We start from the raw sequence: 16,140 nt of genomic DNA on the forward strand, positions 1-16,140 counted from the left end.
GTAGGTGGTAATGGGGAATGGATTGGGGAAGGAAACTGGAGGGGCAGGAGGAGGGAAGAGGGGTATCTTTGATTGGTATATAAAATGAATAAAAAAATTATTTTTTTCTTATTTTCTTTTTTTCTTCATTTTTAAAATTTATTTATTAAATTTAATTTTACATATCAGCCACGGATTCCCTTGTTCTCCCTCTCCCACCCCTACCCCCACTCCACTCCCCAACTCCCACCCCCCCATTTCCCTACCCCACCCCACCCCCGCCTTCCTCCCAGCCCACCCCCCCATTCCCATCTCCTCCAGGGCAAAGACTCTCCGGAGGATTGAGTTCAATCTGGTAGATTCAGTCCAGGCAGGTCCAGTCCCCTCCTCCCAGGCTGAGCCAAGTGTCCCTGTATAAGCCCCAGGTTCCAAACTGCCAGTTCATGCACTGAGGACAGGACCTGGTCCCACTGTCTGGATGCCTCCCAAGCAGATCAAGCTAATCAACTGTCTTATTTATCCAGAGGGCCTGATCCAGTTGGGGGCTCCTCAGCTATTGGTTCATAGTTCATGTGTTTCCTTTCGTTTGGCTATTTGTCCCTGTGCTTTTTCCAACCTTGGTTTCAACAATTCTTGCTCATATAAACCCTCCTCTTTCTCACTAATTAGAGTCCCGGAGCTCCACCTGGGGCCTGGCCATGGATCTCTGAATCCAGATCCCTCAGTCATTGGATGGGATTTCTAGCATGACAATTAGGGTGTTTGGCCATCCCATCACCAGAGTAGGTCAGTTCAGGCTGTCTCTCGGCCATTGCCAGCAGTCTATTGTGGGGGTATCTTTGTGGACTTCTGTGGGCCTCTCTAGCACGTTGTTTTTTCCTTTTCTCATGTGGTCTTCATTTACCATGGTCTCCTATTCCTTGTTCTCCCTCTCTGCGGGAAATCCCAGCTGGATAAAAAAAAAAAATTCTTACTAAAAAAGTACATGACAAAATTTAAAAAAGATGCAATAAAAAAAGAAAAGATTTACAGAAGTAAGAGAACAGGAAAAGCCCAGTGGGAAAAGGTAGACAGGATAAGTTAAGGAAAGTTTTGGCATAAAGAAGCCAAGCAAAGGCCAGCATTCATAATTAAGAATAAGCCTCCGTGTGTGAATTTACTTGGGAGCTGGGTGACAGGTCCTCCAAAATGAGAAAAACACCAGAAACAACAGGAGTGTCTAAGTTGCTTTTTGTTGAAGTGTTTTATCACATCAACTGGAAATAGTTACTTTTCTCAAGGTGCCTCCAACAGCAAAGGGGAGTCCAATCTCTGCTAATTAGGCAGTCAAATTGTCCCATTCCCAGTGTCTGTTTATTACAGAAAACTAACATCAGAAAGAGTGCTCACAATATTAACATGTAGAACTCAGTAATTTTTTAAAGCTTTATTTATTTATTTTATATACAGTGTTCTGCCTGTATGTATGCCTCAACATCAAAAGAGGACACCAGATCTCATTAGAGATGGTTGTGAACCACCATGGAGTTGCTAGATTTGAACTCAGGACCTCTGGAAGAGCAGTCAGTGCTCTTAACCTCTGAGCCATCTCTTCAGCCCCAGAACTCATTAATATTAACAGTGATTTCAGAGTTTATCAGTGTTTTAGCCATGCTGGACACCTACCCCATGTCCAGAGTCTTCTAATCCATCTCAGCATGAAAACCCTCCAATAGTAACTCCCAGAAAGTGAAAATCCCTGCACATGGAGAAATAATATGCATGTATAAGGTGTTCCTTATGCATGTTGCAAGCTTATTTTAAACCATTTGATATATGCTCCAAAGTAATCACAATTTAACATTGGGACAATAGAAGATTGTGATGAATAGTCTTAATTGTATGTTTAAAGTTGCCATATGTTCATGTCTTTAAGTCTGGATGTCAGAATTCAAACCATCTTTGAAATGTGTAAATGTCTCTTTAGTATACTGATTACAAAACAAAAAAAAAGTACTCGATAAGCATCTCAGTGTACAAAATACCATCACATTTATAGGTTTGTGCTCTCCCTCTAGTTTTCAGTTTGCTAGAAGGTTCAGATATTGCTCCCATTGTGTGAGAAATGATTTTCCTGCATCCCAGCTGCAAAAACAAAAACAAACAAACAAACAAACAAAATCGGTCCCAGCTGATTAGCTATGCTCATTGGCAGCTGACCCCGAAGCTTTGCCAGTAGAGGGCAGTAGAGAAATGCGGAAGGGAAGGCATCAGGTTTATGACATGAAGGCTACTTGCCAGGTTTCTGCAGTGTGTGCCCTGGTTTTTCCAGCATCTGTTCCCATAGCACCTGAAGCAGCTGCAGCATCCAACATCTACAGAACACAGCAAACCTAGAAACAGCAGCTTTCTCAGATGCCCTCCTGAGGTCTCATTCTGGAGTGGCCCACCGTGAACAGGTGTTGTTGAATCTACCACAGCAGAAATACCTTGAGGTCCTTGTTACCCCCTCCTTAGCAGGGCAAAACCCCAGCTTCTCTTGTTTCTCAAAAGCTGACTGTGATTCATTGTCAATTTGAGTGGATTGAGAGTCATTTACAAGACACACTTTGGGCATGTCCTCAAGGCCATTTGCAGAGAGGTTTAACTAAAGGAAGGGCGCACCATATTACAGGCTGTGGCCCCAGACTGAATAAAAGGGGGAAAAGAAAATGCCTGTGAGCACCGTATCCTGGTTCTTAGTGTCCTGGTCTGCAGAGACATGGGCAAGCAGCCTCACAACCTGTTGTCATGGAGCTGCTCATCATCTTGCCTCCCTGTCACGACAGACTGTAGTGGTATTTGCTCCACCAATGACCTTGGGCTATATGACCCAAAGGAGGTGGTGTTTCCTGCTCTTATATGTGACCTCCTAAAAGGAGTTGGAGAAGTGCCACTTGCCCCTTTTCCCTGCTCCTGCCTGCAAGGTGGATTTGCTCTCCATCAGATCAGAGGACGACTTCAGCTGTCTACTCCATTTTGTTTCTGTGAATGTATTTCCTCAACCTATATCTTAATAAATTCTGTTACTCATTTAATAGACTCACATGGATTGATCATAATAAGTGGTGCTCACGTGACAAAAAGACCCCACACTCCCTGTAGCTCCTGCCTGCAGCTTCTGCAGCAGCAGTGACAGGTTGGTTCAGAGGCTTGTGTGCTCGCTGGAGGTCAGCCTCGCTAGCACTCCCGAGCCACTGGGTCCCAACCACGTGGATCTGAACCCCAAGCGTACCCACTGGGGCTACTTGTGTGACCAAACCCTAAGACACTCAGGCAGCTGCTAGTGAGTTTCTCAGCCCTGCAGAGCCCACACAGCTCAAACTCCCAGGAATGCCCTGACCCCTGCTCAGGTGACCAGCTGCAGCATACAGCAGCCCTGTGGGGAGCCTGTAGACCAGGCAGGGCAGGAGATGTGTGAGCCAGTCACTTCCTGGCCAGGTGACTCACAAGGCAGTGGTTCTTGGAAGCACTACCTGAAGCAGTTCTTAGGCAGAGGAAGGTGCCCACCAGAGGGGCTTTTCTAGTTCCATTCTTGTAGCAGCGAGATCAGGTCAGACCCCCACCTGGTTAGAGACTACCAGCAGACTATTCCTTTACTTTTAAAACTGCTCTGTGTAGCTGCCGCCAGCTCCACCTTTTGAAACTCCTGCTGCCGCCACTATTTTGTGTATTGCCGCAGCCACCACTTTGTGCTTAGCCAGTCCCTCAGAGTGTCTGCAGGTGTTCCAGGCGGCACTTCTGATTGTTTGGTATATTGCCTCATCTGTTGCGATCCTGGCAGCTCTGCCCAGTACTCACGGGTAGGGGTTGCCTGCGTTAATGTTTGATTCACAGAACTCATTCAGGGAGCACCGGACCTGTTTTGTCGCTATACCTGCGACACCTACTGGCCAGGCAACGATACTACATCCAAAAATCATCGGAATCAGCCATTCTCTCAACCTGATCAATTACATTTGGGACATCTGGACACATAGGACAATCTTTTGAGGATTTATCTGAGGTAAATTTCTACACTTTAAACTGATAGATAAAATAAGAAATTGATAAAATTTTCTTTACAAATTTGGAATATTTCTCAAAAAATTGGAGGAAAATATTACACCTCAGGAATTTAAAAATTGTTTTTGCTTGTATGATGAATGAATTTTTACAGGACATATACGACCTTCCTGGGACATATATAATATTCACTGTTATGGCAATTTGCATAATAAATCACATAATATCATTGAAAAACTGGCTCAGTATTAATAGCACAATGAGGCACTAATGGGACTGATACCGGCTTTACAATGTAGTAATGAAGACTTAGGTGAAAAGATCTTTCTTTGGAATCTGCTGACTTACTACAAAAACTTCAGGCTTTGCAGAGTAGTAATGAGGGTTTAAATAGAAGGATCCTTTCTTTGGAGTCTGCTAACTTACCACAAGAATTTCAGGCTTTGCAGAGTAGCAATCAGGATTTAAATAGAAGGATTCTTTCTTTGTAATCTGCTAACATACCACAAGAACTTCAGTCCATTAATAATAACTATATAACCAGATTTAATTCTATTGATGATAAATATGAATACTTAATGGATAAAACAATAACTCTCCAGAGCAATGTTACCACTATTCAGATAATTTATAAGGAGGAAAGATTATCACTAATTGATAAAATAAGGTCTATGGAATCATATGTTTCAGAAAAACATAAAAAGTTGCATGGTTCCATGGAATCTCTAGAATCCTTTACAAAAGAGGAGGTTCAAGACTGTAGTTGCTTGATTACAAGAATCAGTAAAGATGACAAAGAAATTAATAAACAGAAGGGCAAGACCATACAAGTCATAACATCACCAGATGGCTCTTATACAATGGCTTATCCTGTCACCATCCATGAGAAGCTAGCAGATGACAGACATCCTGAGCTGTGTGTGGGACATATTTTGCAACCTATTCATATGAGAGATTTAAAAGCCATTAAGGAAGTGGTGGTCACCTATGGCATACCTTCAACATATGTAAACCAGATGTTAAATATGTGGTCTTCCACAAATACAATCATACCAGATGGCTGGAATCAGTTAATCTCAGCTGTGATAGCATACAGCTGGTAGCTACAATGGAAAAGCTAGTTGAGAGAAGAAGCTAGAAGCCTGGAAGAGCAGGGAAAGATCATAGGTTTTGAGATCTCCCAAGATCAAATTCTTGGTGAGGGACATTTCACTGATAGAAATGTACAAGCTACTTTTGATGAGCACAGAATATCCCTATGTTGTACAGCAGCTTTAAATGCTTGGGAAAAAACTCCAGAACCTGGGAAACCAACTGCGCTATATACAAAAATTCCTCAAAGACGACAAGAACCTTTTATTGATTTTATACAAAGGTGGACCACAAAAATTTTCTAAGGACCTCAACAGCTCTTTACTGAGTTTATACAAAGGCCAACCATAACTGTAAACAAAGCTGTGTCAGACTCACAATTAAGACAAGTATTAATTCAATCTTTGGCTTTTGATAATGCTAGTACAGAATGCAAAAGAATACTTACACCTTTAAAGGTCAGGTCAGCACCTTTGGAGGTATGGATTTAATATACAAATGATTTTGAGTCTCTTAACTATGGTAATGAGGCTTGGAGAGGAGAGGAAATTTCCAGAGGAGGACAAAGGCCTCACGATACCAAATGTTTTAAATGTGGTACACCAGGTCATATGAGAAGAAATTGTATACAAGGTGCTCCTAGAAGCAATACTCCTTCTAGAAATAACCCAAATGGGAGACCCGAACCTTCTGGATTATGCAGAAGATGTGGCAAAGGCCAATATTGGACCAATGGATGTAGATAAACAAAAGATATATTAGGCAACCCTTTACTGGCAGGAAACACCTTGGGGGGGGGCCTCTCACAAGCTCCCAAACCAAACGTGATCCAAATATTTCCAGCCACTGTGAAGGAAATTTCTCTTCAGGACAATTAAATAACCCAGTGTCTAGTGTAAAAAGTGATGTTGCACTGGATTATAGAACAGCTTTGATAGATGGATCAAAAATTCCAAAAAAACACCATAAAACAAATATTTTGCAGACTTCCATAAGTGAACAAAGACCAAAGCTTAGAGTATGAATTAATGACATCATTCTGGAGGGCCTGGTAGACACAGGTGCAGATGTGACTATAATTACACCAAAATTGTGACATCTGAATTGACCTCTTCAAGTGGTAAATGTCCAGTTTCTAGGGATTGGAATACTATCTCAGATAAAACAAAGTTTGAGATGGGTTGAATGCATAGGACAAGAAGGACAGAGAGGAAGGCTGAAGCCATATGTGGCAAATGTAGCAGTGAATCTTTGGGCCTGAGATCTGTTACAGCAGTGGAATACCCAGATTAAAATTCCTACAGTCATTTGTATGTATGTTTTGTAAGTGTATGTGCTCATGTCTATGTGTGTAGATGTTTTGGCAATAGAAGAAAAGGAGCATAGAATTCACTGTTAGAGGAAACAGGAGTAAATAAATGATAATAATAATAAAAATGGTGAAAAAGAGGTAAATAAATGAAAAAAAAATGCCTACAGTCTCAGAAATGGAATACAGAACAGTTCGTGTTTCTAGAAATAACATTATAAGATACTATAAAAAAAAAACAACCACCAAACATTCAGGCTCTACATAAACAGAGCACAACTGCTATCAAACTCTCAGGAGCACCAGCAGCCCTACCTTTAACATGCCTAGCTGATGAACCTGTCTGGGTTGGACAATGGCCTGTGACACAGGAGAAACTACAAGCTTTAGAACAGCTGGTTCAGGAGCAGTTAAATGTTCAACACATTGAAGAATCTACCAGCCCTTGGAATTCTCCTATATTTGTTATTAAAAAGAAATTTGGTAACTGGAGAATGCTGACAGGTATGAGAGCCATAAAGGAATTCAGCCTATGGGCTTCCAACAGAATGTGATGCCCTTGCCCTCTCTGTTACCTAAAGAATGGCCTATTATAGTTATTGACTTAAAAGACTGTTTCTTTACCACACCTCTACAAGAAAATGATAGAGAAAAATTTGCCTTCACAGTACCTACTTATAGTAATTCCCAACTGTGGCCAGGGCTATGCTCAGTTGCTCAGTCTACATTGGGCTTCACATGGTCACTTCTCACCTATGCAGCCTTGACAGCCCCTTGGTCCCATTCCTTTCAGTAAAGCCTGCCTTGTCAGTACTAGTGATCACAAGGGCTCACTCGGGCTTTTATAGAGCCCTTTCAGTGTCTGAGACTATGGACTCACGGGGCAGAACAGTCTGTTCCGGACAAAGTCTGATATGAATATCCATCAGTTTTTATTTCATGATTTCCTGAGAACTAGAGCTGTTCGTAGCACAGTGTATAGGTCTGCTGTCATTCTCTCCTGGCCACCCTCTGTCTCAGACAGTAGCAGGAGGTGTTTGTGTCACTCTCCCAGAAAGCGTTATGGAGGACTTGACCTCTGCAGGCTCTGTGGTACTGTCACCATGGCTGTTAGGGTCAAAGCTTGGTGTCTGAAAGTCCCAATAACTTAGTCCTGGCTTTAAACCACAATAAGGCAACTCAAGAGACAAATACATTGAAAAGCAGAGGAAGGAGATGAATTGGGATGAGGAACACAGACATCCAGGGTCCACTAAGACTTCTGATCACAGGACCTCAGACATATCCCGGAACTTGTCCTCTGTCTAGAACCTGAGTGGCAATGATTTAATGTGGTTGTCAGCCTCTTCTGGTCTGATAGTCACCCTGTCATTTTGTTGGTTTGTTTCATGTCTACTGTGGATTGTTCTCCTCAGCACCATGTATGAGTCTGGTGTCACTGTTTTCTGGATGGGCCCACTTTCTCTAAAGGCCAGGTATTTCTCCTATAATTTTCCCATGACTCCTGTGAAGGCTTCTGCACACAGGAGTCACTGTGATACCAACAAGTGAGTTTTCACACATTCTCACCTCTTGACTTCCACTGATTCTTGGGTGGAATCTTCTATTCCTCCTCCAGTATTTTGAGAGGAACCAGGTTGTGGGAATAGCAGAGAATGACTTCATGATTTCCTACCTTGGGTAAAATCTTGTTGGAATCTATGTCCCCTGCTTATCCAATCTCTCCCTGCCCTTGGCTCTACCAAGCTTAGTATAGAACAAACCCAAATTTATTGGTTTAAAAGCAGTTAAGGGCCCACACTGCTCTTCCTGAGAACCTGAGTTCTATTGCCATCATCTAAGTCAGGCAGCTCACAAGCATCTGTAACTCAGGCTACAGATGGTCTGATGTCTGATTCTGGCTTCTGAGATACCACACCCACAAGCACACACCCGTGTTCAGATGTGTGGTGGTATTGTGTTCCCCAAAATATTGTGCACCCTAATAAATTTATCTGGGGTCAGAGACAGAACAGCCACTAGATACAAAGGCTAGAAAATGGTGGCACTCACACCTTTAATCCTAGCACTCCAGAGGTAGAAATCCCTCTGGATCTCTATGAGTTCAAGGCCACATTGGAAATGGCCAGGCATGGTGACACATGCCTTTAATCCCAGGGAGTGGTGGTAGAGAGCAGATAGGTATATAAGGCATGAGGACCAGAAACTAGAAGCATTTGGCTGGTTAAGCTTTCAGGCTTTCTAGCAGCACAGTTCAGCTGAGATCCATTTGGATGAGGACTCAGAAGCTTCCAGTCTGAGGAAACAGGATCAGCTGAGAAGTTAGCCTGGTGAGGTTAGGTGTGGTTTGTTCTGTCTGTCTGATCTCCAGTGTTTACTCCAATAACTGGCCTCAGGTTTGATTTTATTAATAAGACTCTTTAAGATTCATGCTACACAGACACATATGTACACATAACTTTTTAAAATCTTATTCTATGTGTGTCTGTGCACCACATGCTTTCAGCACCATCAGAGGCGAGAAGAGGGCTTCGGATGCTCCGGAATTGGAGTTATAGAAGTTGTGAGCCACCATGTGGGTGCTGGGAGTCAATCTCAGATTCCCTGGAAGGGCAGTCAGTGTTCTTAAACACCGAGTCATCTTTCCAGCCTGTGCACGTAACTAAAATAGATATTTAAGAAGAGAAGATTCTAAGTTTAATTTTGTTTGGTTGAAAATGCAATCCCCATGTGAGAGAATGTCTTTTCTGAAGGGGCAGAAAGTAGCTTAGGAGGGAGGGGAGGCAGAAGGGGGGAGGAGGGAGGGAAGGAGGAAGGGAGGAGGGTAGCACTATGAGGAAATCAGATCCTGAGCTCAGGGTCAGAACCTCCTGGTGTTGCAGCTGTCACAGCTCACACTGGCTGAGGTTGAAGTCATGCAGATGCAGCTTAAAGTGGAGAGTTAGGCTCTTCAGTGATTACCAGATCTAACTGACATCCATTGAGCACCCCTTCCTACATTAAGACCCCATGTAGAAATCATCAGGGAGCTACCAACAGGCTCAAACTGCAAACCAACCCTGAGCAGGGTGTGTCATGTGGAAGAGGAAGAGTGTGGGTCTCCTGCTCCTTGGTCACTGCTGTCCCAGGATGCAGAACTTCAGGTTCTGTTTCAGGTTTCTGCCTTGAGTGCCTGCCCTACCTTCCTCAGAGATGGAATGTGACCTGGGATTTGTCAGATGAAATAAACTCTTCCTTCCTCAAATTGTTTTTGGTTATGGTATTTTGTCACAATGATTGAAAAGAAGAATAATACAGACCACCATTGGGCATGTATGAGAACTTCACAACTGCTCAAACTTGTTTTTGACAGCGATACTCGTTTTTATAGTTTAGTTTTAGCTTTTACTTGTGTGTACATTTGTGTGTATGTAGTACATGCCAATCAACTGGAGGTGCCTAAGAGAAGACAACAAATCCCTTGGAGCTGGAGTAACAGGAGGTTGTGGGTGACCCTTTGGAAGTGCTTAGAAATGAGATCAGGTCCATTTTAAGAGCAGTTATTACTTTTACTAATTAAGCCAACTTTTCAAAATCTCATGGTAGTGATTTTTCTCTGCTTTTCTTTGTTGAATCCCAGGCCCTGGCACAGGGTGATTCACCTGCAGAATTTCTATCACTTGTCAAAAAGTAAATCTGAGAAGCAGACCTCCTAAAAGTGGAGACTAGAGAGGAAAGGCAGGTTGCTTGTTGATGTGGTTTCGTGTGTGTGTGTGTGTGTGTGTGTGTGTGTGTGTGTGTGTGTGTGTGTGTGTATGAGAGAGAGCGAGAGCGAGAGCGAGAGCGAGAGCGAGAGCGAGAGCGAGAGCGAGAGCGAGAGCGAGAGAGAGAGAGAGAGAGAGAGAGAGAGAGAGAGAGAGAGAGAGATCCTGTTCATCCCAGGCTGGCCCACCTTAACCCATTTAAGCCTAGAGCCCTGGAACACAGCACCAAGTTTATGGACAAGAGATGAAATCTGAGCCCTGAGCCACAGATAACCTCACAGAGAGCCTCTGTAGTCAGGAGGGAGGGGGCATCTCAGGTACAGGAAGTCCTTCCAATCCAGAATGCCTTTTGCTTTCCATCTCTCACCCCATCAAAGCCACAGTTATCTAGCCATGTGGCTTGCCCCATGACACAGTCCCAAACTCTGTCCCCAAGATCAGATCAGAACTAAGGAAGGATAGTTGTATGGATATACATGAGGCAAAGGGAGACCACATCTGTATAGGGTTCAATAAAAGTGTATTAGGAAAGACACCTGGATCCTAACTCTCATAGATATAGAACAGTGGCCATTGCACTCCCAAGTTGGGTAATATCATGTGTTTAGAAGATCCCCAATAGGTGTCCAGAGCATTGTGTTCGATGACTGGGTTTCAGCATCTGTGGAGGGATCAGCCTGGTGTCATGTGGAGATATTGCGCTGGTGTCTGAGATGGGAGTCATCAGAGTTCTGTCAGTAGCACATTATCCTCCTCAGCTCCTGCCTTTTCTCCTCTATGTTCTCTGAGGACCTAGACTGTATGACCACTGACACAGCAACCAACAACCATCCAAATTTCCTTGCCTCCCTCACAGTCCTGTGAGATAAGATCACCAGAAAGCCAAGACAGGTAAACTGAGCTGGCCAGGAAAGAACCATGACATAACATTGAAACTATGGAAACCCAGATGAGAGTTGGGCATTTCAGACATAGACATAAGTCTTTGCTTTCCTTTACTTCCTTGATTCTGTCAACCAGATCAGCATCTGGACTAGGACCAAAAGGATGCTGTCAGCAAGACAATTACAGGTATCAGGGTAAGCAACTTGTTTTGCTTCCAGACTCTGCTTCCAGGATACCAGGGCACAGAGCTGAATCTGTAGTGAGGAAGCAGGGCTCTGGAAATTGCTCTCCTAGTCCTTAATCTTTCCATAACTATTCAGGACTCTTTCACTCCCAGTGGAAATTCTTAGAAAAGCCAATCATAGCCTCATCCTGGATATTAGAGTTGTAAAGTGAATAAGGAAAACTGTACACTATGTCTTTACCCATTATTTATGATAAAGATTAATTTAAAAATATGTACCATGATGAACTTGGTCAATAATATTCTAATTTTGAAATGTAAAATTTAATAACACAAAATACACTCAATGAACTTGATTCTCCTATGGACATGGATGCAGAAAACTGTGAAGGAGTGAATGATATTTTAAGTCCCAGAACATAAGTAACACCTGGATGACCCTATAGAAATATCAAAGATAAAAATCTCCAGTGAGCCTTGTGTGGTAGCCCATGGATTTATCTCAGTACTCAGGAGACAGAAGCATGTGGATGTCTGTGACTTTCAGTCCAACCTAAAAAAAAAATGGGCAAAAGTAAAATGATTTGAAGGTGTTAAGAAAAACACTCTCCCCTGTGGATGGAGAGATGGCTAAACTCTTTAGACAACCGCAGCTGGAGTCCCAGAAGTCTGGGGGCTAACAAACTCCTGTCCTTCCTGCTCCTCCTCTGGCCTCCAAAGACTACTGTACTCCTAACATTCACACACTCATACACAAACAAATATACACAAAAAAATAAATCTTAAAACTATTTTCCCTGTACAATTGGGAAGATGCATTTCCTACACTGTGTACAAAATTAAAAGGTTAAAAAGGAGAATCAGATCCAAGATATGTCTAGTGGGAAAGCTGAGGATAAGTACAGGCAGGCATGTAAATATTGATCAGTTTCACAATATCAATGTATTTTGGAAAACAGCCGTTCCTTTTTGTAAACATTCTGCTTATATGCACTTTATCATTAACGTTCAATGAAACACATGTTTTAAAAAAAAATCTCAATTCCTAACGTAGTGAACATGGATCGATATAATCCAAACCAGCATAAATATCTTTGAGAGCAATGAATTTCTAAGATTCTATAGACATCCTGACATCTCAGTGTGAGAAATGGTGACTCAATGGCCTCTGGGCTGTACTCAGAAGGATATTTTGACCAGAATGAGGTGGAAAACAACCAGGGTAAGCAACTTGTCCCCATACACTGCTCCTAGGATCTGAGGTCCCAGAGCTGGGTCTGAGCCAGGAAAGCAGGGCCCAGGAGATTCCTCTTCCAGGAGTTCATCTTTCCATGACCCAACCACAATGCTCTCTATCACTACCATTGGGAATTCTTAGAGAAGCCAATCAGCCTCATCCATATCAAGATTATAAACTGAACACACACTAGTAGAGACTCAGTGTCCACTCTTCAAGCAGGATGAAGACCTTAGTTCCCAAGGCTCTCCTCCTGCTGCTCCTGGCCAACCTGGCTCTGACCAAGTATCCAGAGGGTGAGTGTGGGTGTCAGGAGGGAAAGCACCTAACCTGGGAGATGAAAGGACCCTGGGGCTGCAGCACAGGAAAATCTGTCTCTCCCCTGGCCTAGCCAGGACCTTCTTTATTTATTTAATATCACGGCCCCAGTCCCTGCTCGCTTCTCTTTTGGGAGGGATGTGGGGAGCAGCACAGGGTCCTAGGAGGGAGGTCTAGATCTAAAGATCCACTGCACCTAGGTTCACACTCCCTGCACTTTTTGCACACTCTCCTCACCTCGCCTGACTTGCTGGAGCCCCAATTCATCTATGGTGTCTATTTGGATGACATTCATGTTTTGAGATACAACAGCAGAGAAGAGCCTCCAAGGATGGAGCACTGTGCACCATGGGTGGATCAGCAGGAGCCAGAGTACTGGGAGGTGATGACCCAGAACATGCTGAGAGTAATAGACATCTACGACAACATACTGAAGGAAATGCTTAACATCTATAATCAAAGTGAAGTTGGTGAGTGAACCTGAATCAGAAATCCCAAATTTCTAGCTCCCAATGGGTTAGCTCCAGTCCCCCATGTCCAAGATTTACCCCAGTAAATGTGACCCGTGTAAACTAGGCTACAAAGAGCCTTGGAATGCTGACCTGGTTTTCTGCACAATTTAAGCTCAAATGTGGCCAATTACAAAGGCCAAGTAGGGGGGACGGAGTCACTGGAGGGCCCCAAGGGACCTGGCCTTGTAAGAACAACTGTAGGACCTTGGACAGGAAATCACACACTGCAGATCCTGATGGCCTGCCATATGTTGCCTGGAGGGAACTTCAGTCATGGACAATATGAATTACTCTTCAATGGCCATGATTACATTGCACTGAATGAGGACCTGAGAACTTGGACTGCAGTTGGCAAGGCAGCAGAAATGCTGAGGCAAAATTGGGAGGAGTCAGGTATGGCACAATCTTCGAAGACTTTCATAGAGGGTGAATGTATGCAGTCGATCCTCGAAAAGTTGGACTACGGGAAGGAGATTTTGCTGAGAACGGGTAAGGAAACAAACTACCACTCCTGCACTGAGCCCCTGTCCCCTGAGGATTCTTCCTCAGCAGGGAGAAGCTGAATACTAACTCAGTCTTGCAGGGGGAAGAGTATCATGGGTTTTCTAATTCAACAAGAGAGAGGGACTCTCCAGAGGGCTAAGCCTTCACCCAGGATAGATCAGTCTGTCAATTATGCAACATTTCCCTTCCATTTGCCTTGAAAACCAAGATCTCTGTCATGCCTGTTCGCTGTCCATGTACTTCAGAGGTCTGAGCCCAGTGTTGCTGAGTCTCAGTCTTCATCCAGTCAGAACCAGGAGTTCGTATTCCTAGAGGGAGATCCAGAGTCCCCTGCTCTGTGCTGGCTCATGGTGATTCTGAAACTTTCCAAGGAATAGATTGCCCCATCCTTATCCTGAGATTAGGTTGATGTGTGGGGTTGGCATCTCTCCTTCTAGCCAACTCTCCCATCCATCCATTCAAACCAAGGTTACATGCACAGTGATGGATATTCAGGAAGAATGCAAAAAGCCCGAATTTTCTAATTTATTCCCTTCAGATACCCCTAAAATTCATGTGACTTGTAAGGTCAGAGCTGATGGGAAAATCACTCTAAGGTGTTGGGCCCTGGACTTCTACCCTGCTGAAATCACCCTGACCTGGCAGAGAGATGGGAGCAACCAAACTCTGGACATGGATGTGATAGAGACCAGGCCTGCAGGAGATGGAACCTTCCAGAAGTGGGCAGCTGTGGTGGTGCCTTCTGGGGAGGAGCAGAGATACACATGTCATGTGGATCATGAGGGCCTGCCTGAGCCCATCACCCTAAGATGGGGTAAGGACTGGGTGTGATCACAGACTCTATCACAGAAAGATTGGGAGTATTAGGGAGAACTGGAACAAGGTCATGACTGATAGCTACACATCAGAAGCCTCACTGTTCCTTCCATTCTCTGTCAGAGCCTCCTCAGCCCTCTGTCCCCATCATGCCAATTGTTACTGTCCTGGTTCTTGGAGCTCTGCTTATGGGAGCCGTGGTAACTTTTTTAATATGGAAGAGGAAGACTAAAGGTAAGGAAAGGGAAGGGTCTGAGTCAAGTCTCCATGGGAATATCAAGCCCAGCTGAGAGTGTGCCCTGACACATGAGAGCAAAAATTCCTCCACACAGTTGCTTATTCAGTCTTGTGCTGATGTGCTGACATTAACTTTATTGTGAAGGAAATAATGAACAGATTCATCACTGCAGTGATAGAGATGGCAGAGTCCTGTTTTCAGCTGTCAGAGGTCAGATGGAAAGGTTCCTACTTAGAACACATATCCAGGAGTCCAGTTAATCCTCCTCATGTACAATCTACTATCTCTGGATCTACAGTCACAGTTCTGGAAACTTCCCTGAGATAAGGACCAGAAGATTCCTCTAGGCCTTCTAGATCCTGATGCTTCCATGAGCTCTAATAAAAGGGATTATTCCCAGGGGTCAATGGTGAGGCAGCCATGTTCAGGCTTGCCAGTCTTTATACTGGGGCCTGATCCCTGAGACACCTGTGGCAGTATATAAAGGAGCCCATGAAAGATCTCAGCCAGCCCATACCTCCTCATTTAGCTCCATCTTCAGAGGCTTTGATCTATTCTTTTATTACTTTGCACTAGGAGGTAAAGTTTCTAGGAAATCCAGCCTTCTGTTACCATTTTTAAAACACTCTAAAGGACCTGCTGTGGGACAGGGAGAGGTCAGAGGATAGAACCCTTCGGCATGGGGACTCTAGGGACTGGGAGAGTTTGATTGTGTGATCAGCTGTTCAGAGTGTCACCATTTAAGACACTGATCTGAGTTTCTTCCTTGTTCTTTTCTTCTACAGAATAACACAGCCTGGACTTAGCCTGATAGGATTTATTCTGTTTTCTGTTTTCCCACTGTGCCCTGAAAAACTAATGACTTCTCTTCCTGCATCTGACTGTGACTATGTATCTGTCTTCTGAGAGCACAGTATAAACAGGTGATGAGTTCAGCCCTGCTGTGAGCAACAATAAGTCCCATCCACACACTGATCACCATTCCTTCCCCAGTCATCATTGCTGCTCCAACAGAGGGTGAGCTGGCAAACCTCCATCCCTGATAGAACTGTGGTTTTCACTGAGCTACAACTTCATCTTTCTTGAAATTAAACATTTTTTATGATTATGACACTTCTTTCAGAGTAGGTTTTTGATTATTGTACTAATGATGAGTAAAAATTGATAAAGAAAATAGTCTCAGATCTTTATGGAATTGTGTGTGCTGTGCTAACTCCATTGCCTCTCCTGAAGTTGAAGACTGTGTGGAAACATGTGAGGCTGGTGTGTGCACAATTGCACCCTCCACCCTGGGCTCTCA

At 43.7% G+C, this 16,140-nt stretch overlaps 1 protein-coding gene across 1 annotated transcript; it reads left to right on the forward strand.

Annotated features, from left to right (window-relative positions):
* Positions 1-12,675: 12,675 nt before the first annotated feature.
* On the forward strand, positions 12,676-15,895 carry LOC121826259 (saoe class I histocompatibility antigen, A alpha chain-like). The gene is made up of 6 exons (XM_042270096.2): positions 12,676-12,748; positions 12,971-13,240; positions 13,496-13,771; positions 14,325-14,600; positions 14,726-14,836; positions 15,626-15,895. Exons 1-6 carry the CDS (start codon positions 12,676-12,678, stop codon positions 15,628-15,630), a joined length of 1,011 nt encoding a protein of 336 aa, XP_042126030.2. The 3' UTR covers positions 15,631-15,895.
* Positions 15,896-16,140: the final 245 nt, after the last annotated feature.

Source organism: Peromyscus maniculatus, chromosome 21, assembly GCF_049852395.1.
Source record: "Peromyscus maniculatus bairdii isolate BWxNUB_F1_BW_parent chromosome 21, HU_Pman_BW_mat_3.1, whole genome shotgun sequence".
Taxonomy (NCBI): domain Eukaryota; kingdom Metazoa; phylum Chordata; class Mammalia; order Rodentia; family Cricetidae; genus Peromyscus; species Peromyscus maniculatus.

Coding starts and splice junctions, on each gene's coding strand:
- LOC121826259 (XM_042270096.2), top strand. CDS start 12,676: ATGAAGACCTTAGTTCCCAAGGCTCTCCTCCTGCTGCTCCTGGCCAAC. Junction 13,241..13,495: donor CTATAATCAAAGTGAAGTTG/GTGAGTGAACCT, acceptor GACCTTGGACAG/GAAATCACACACTGCAGATC. Junction 13,772..14,324: donor GGAGATTTTGCTGAGAACGG/GTAAGGAAACAA, acceptor TATTCCCTTCAG/ATACCCCTAAAATTCATGTG.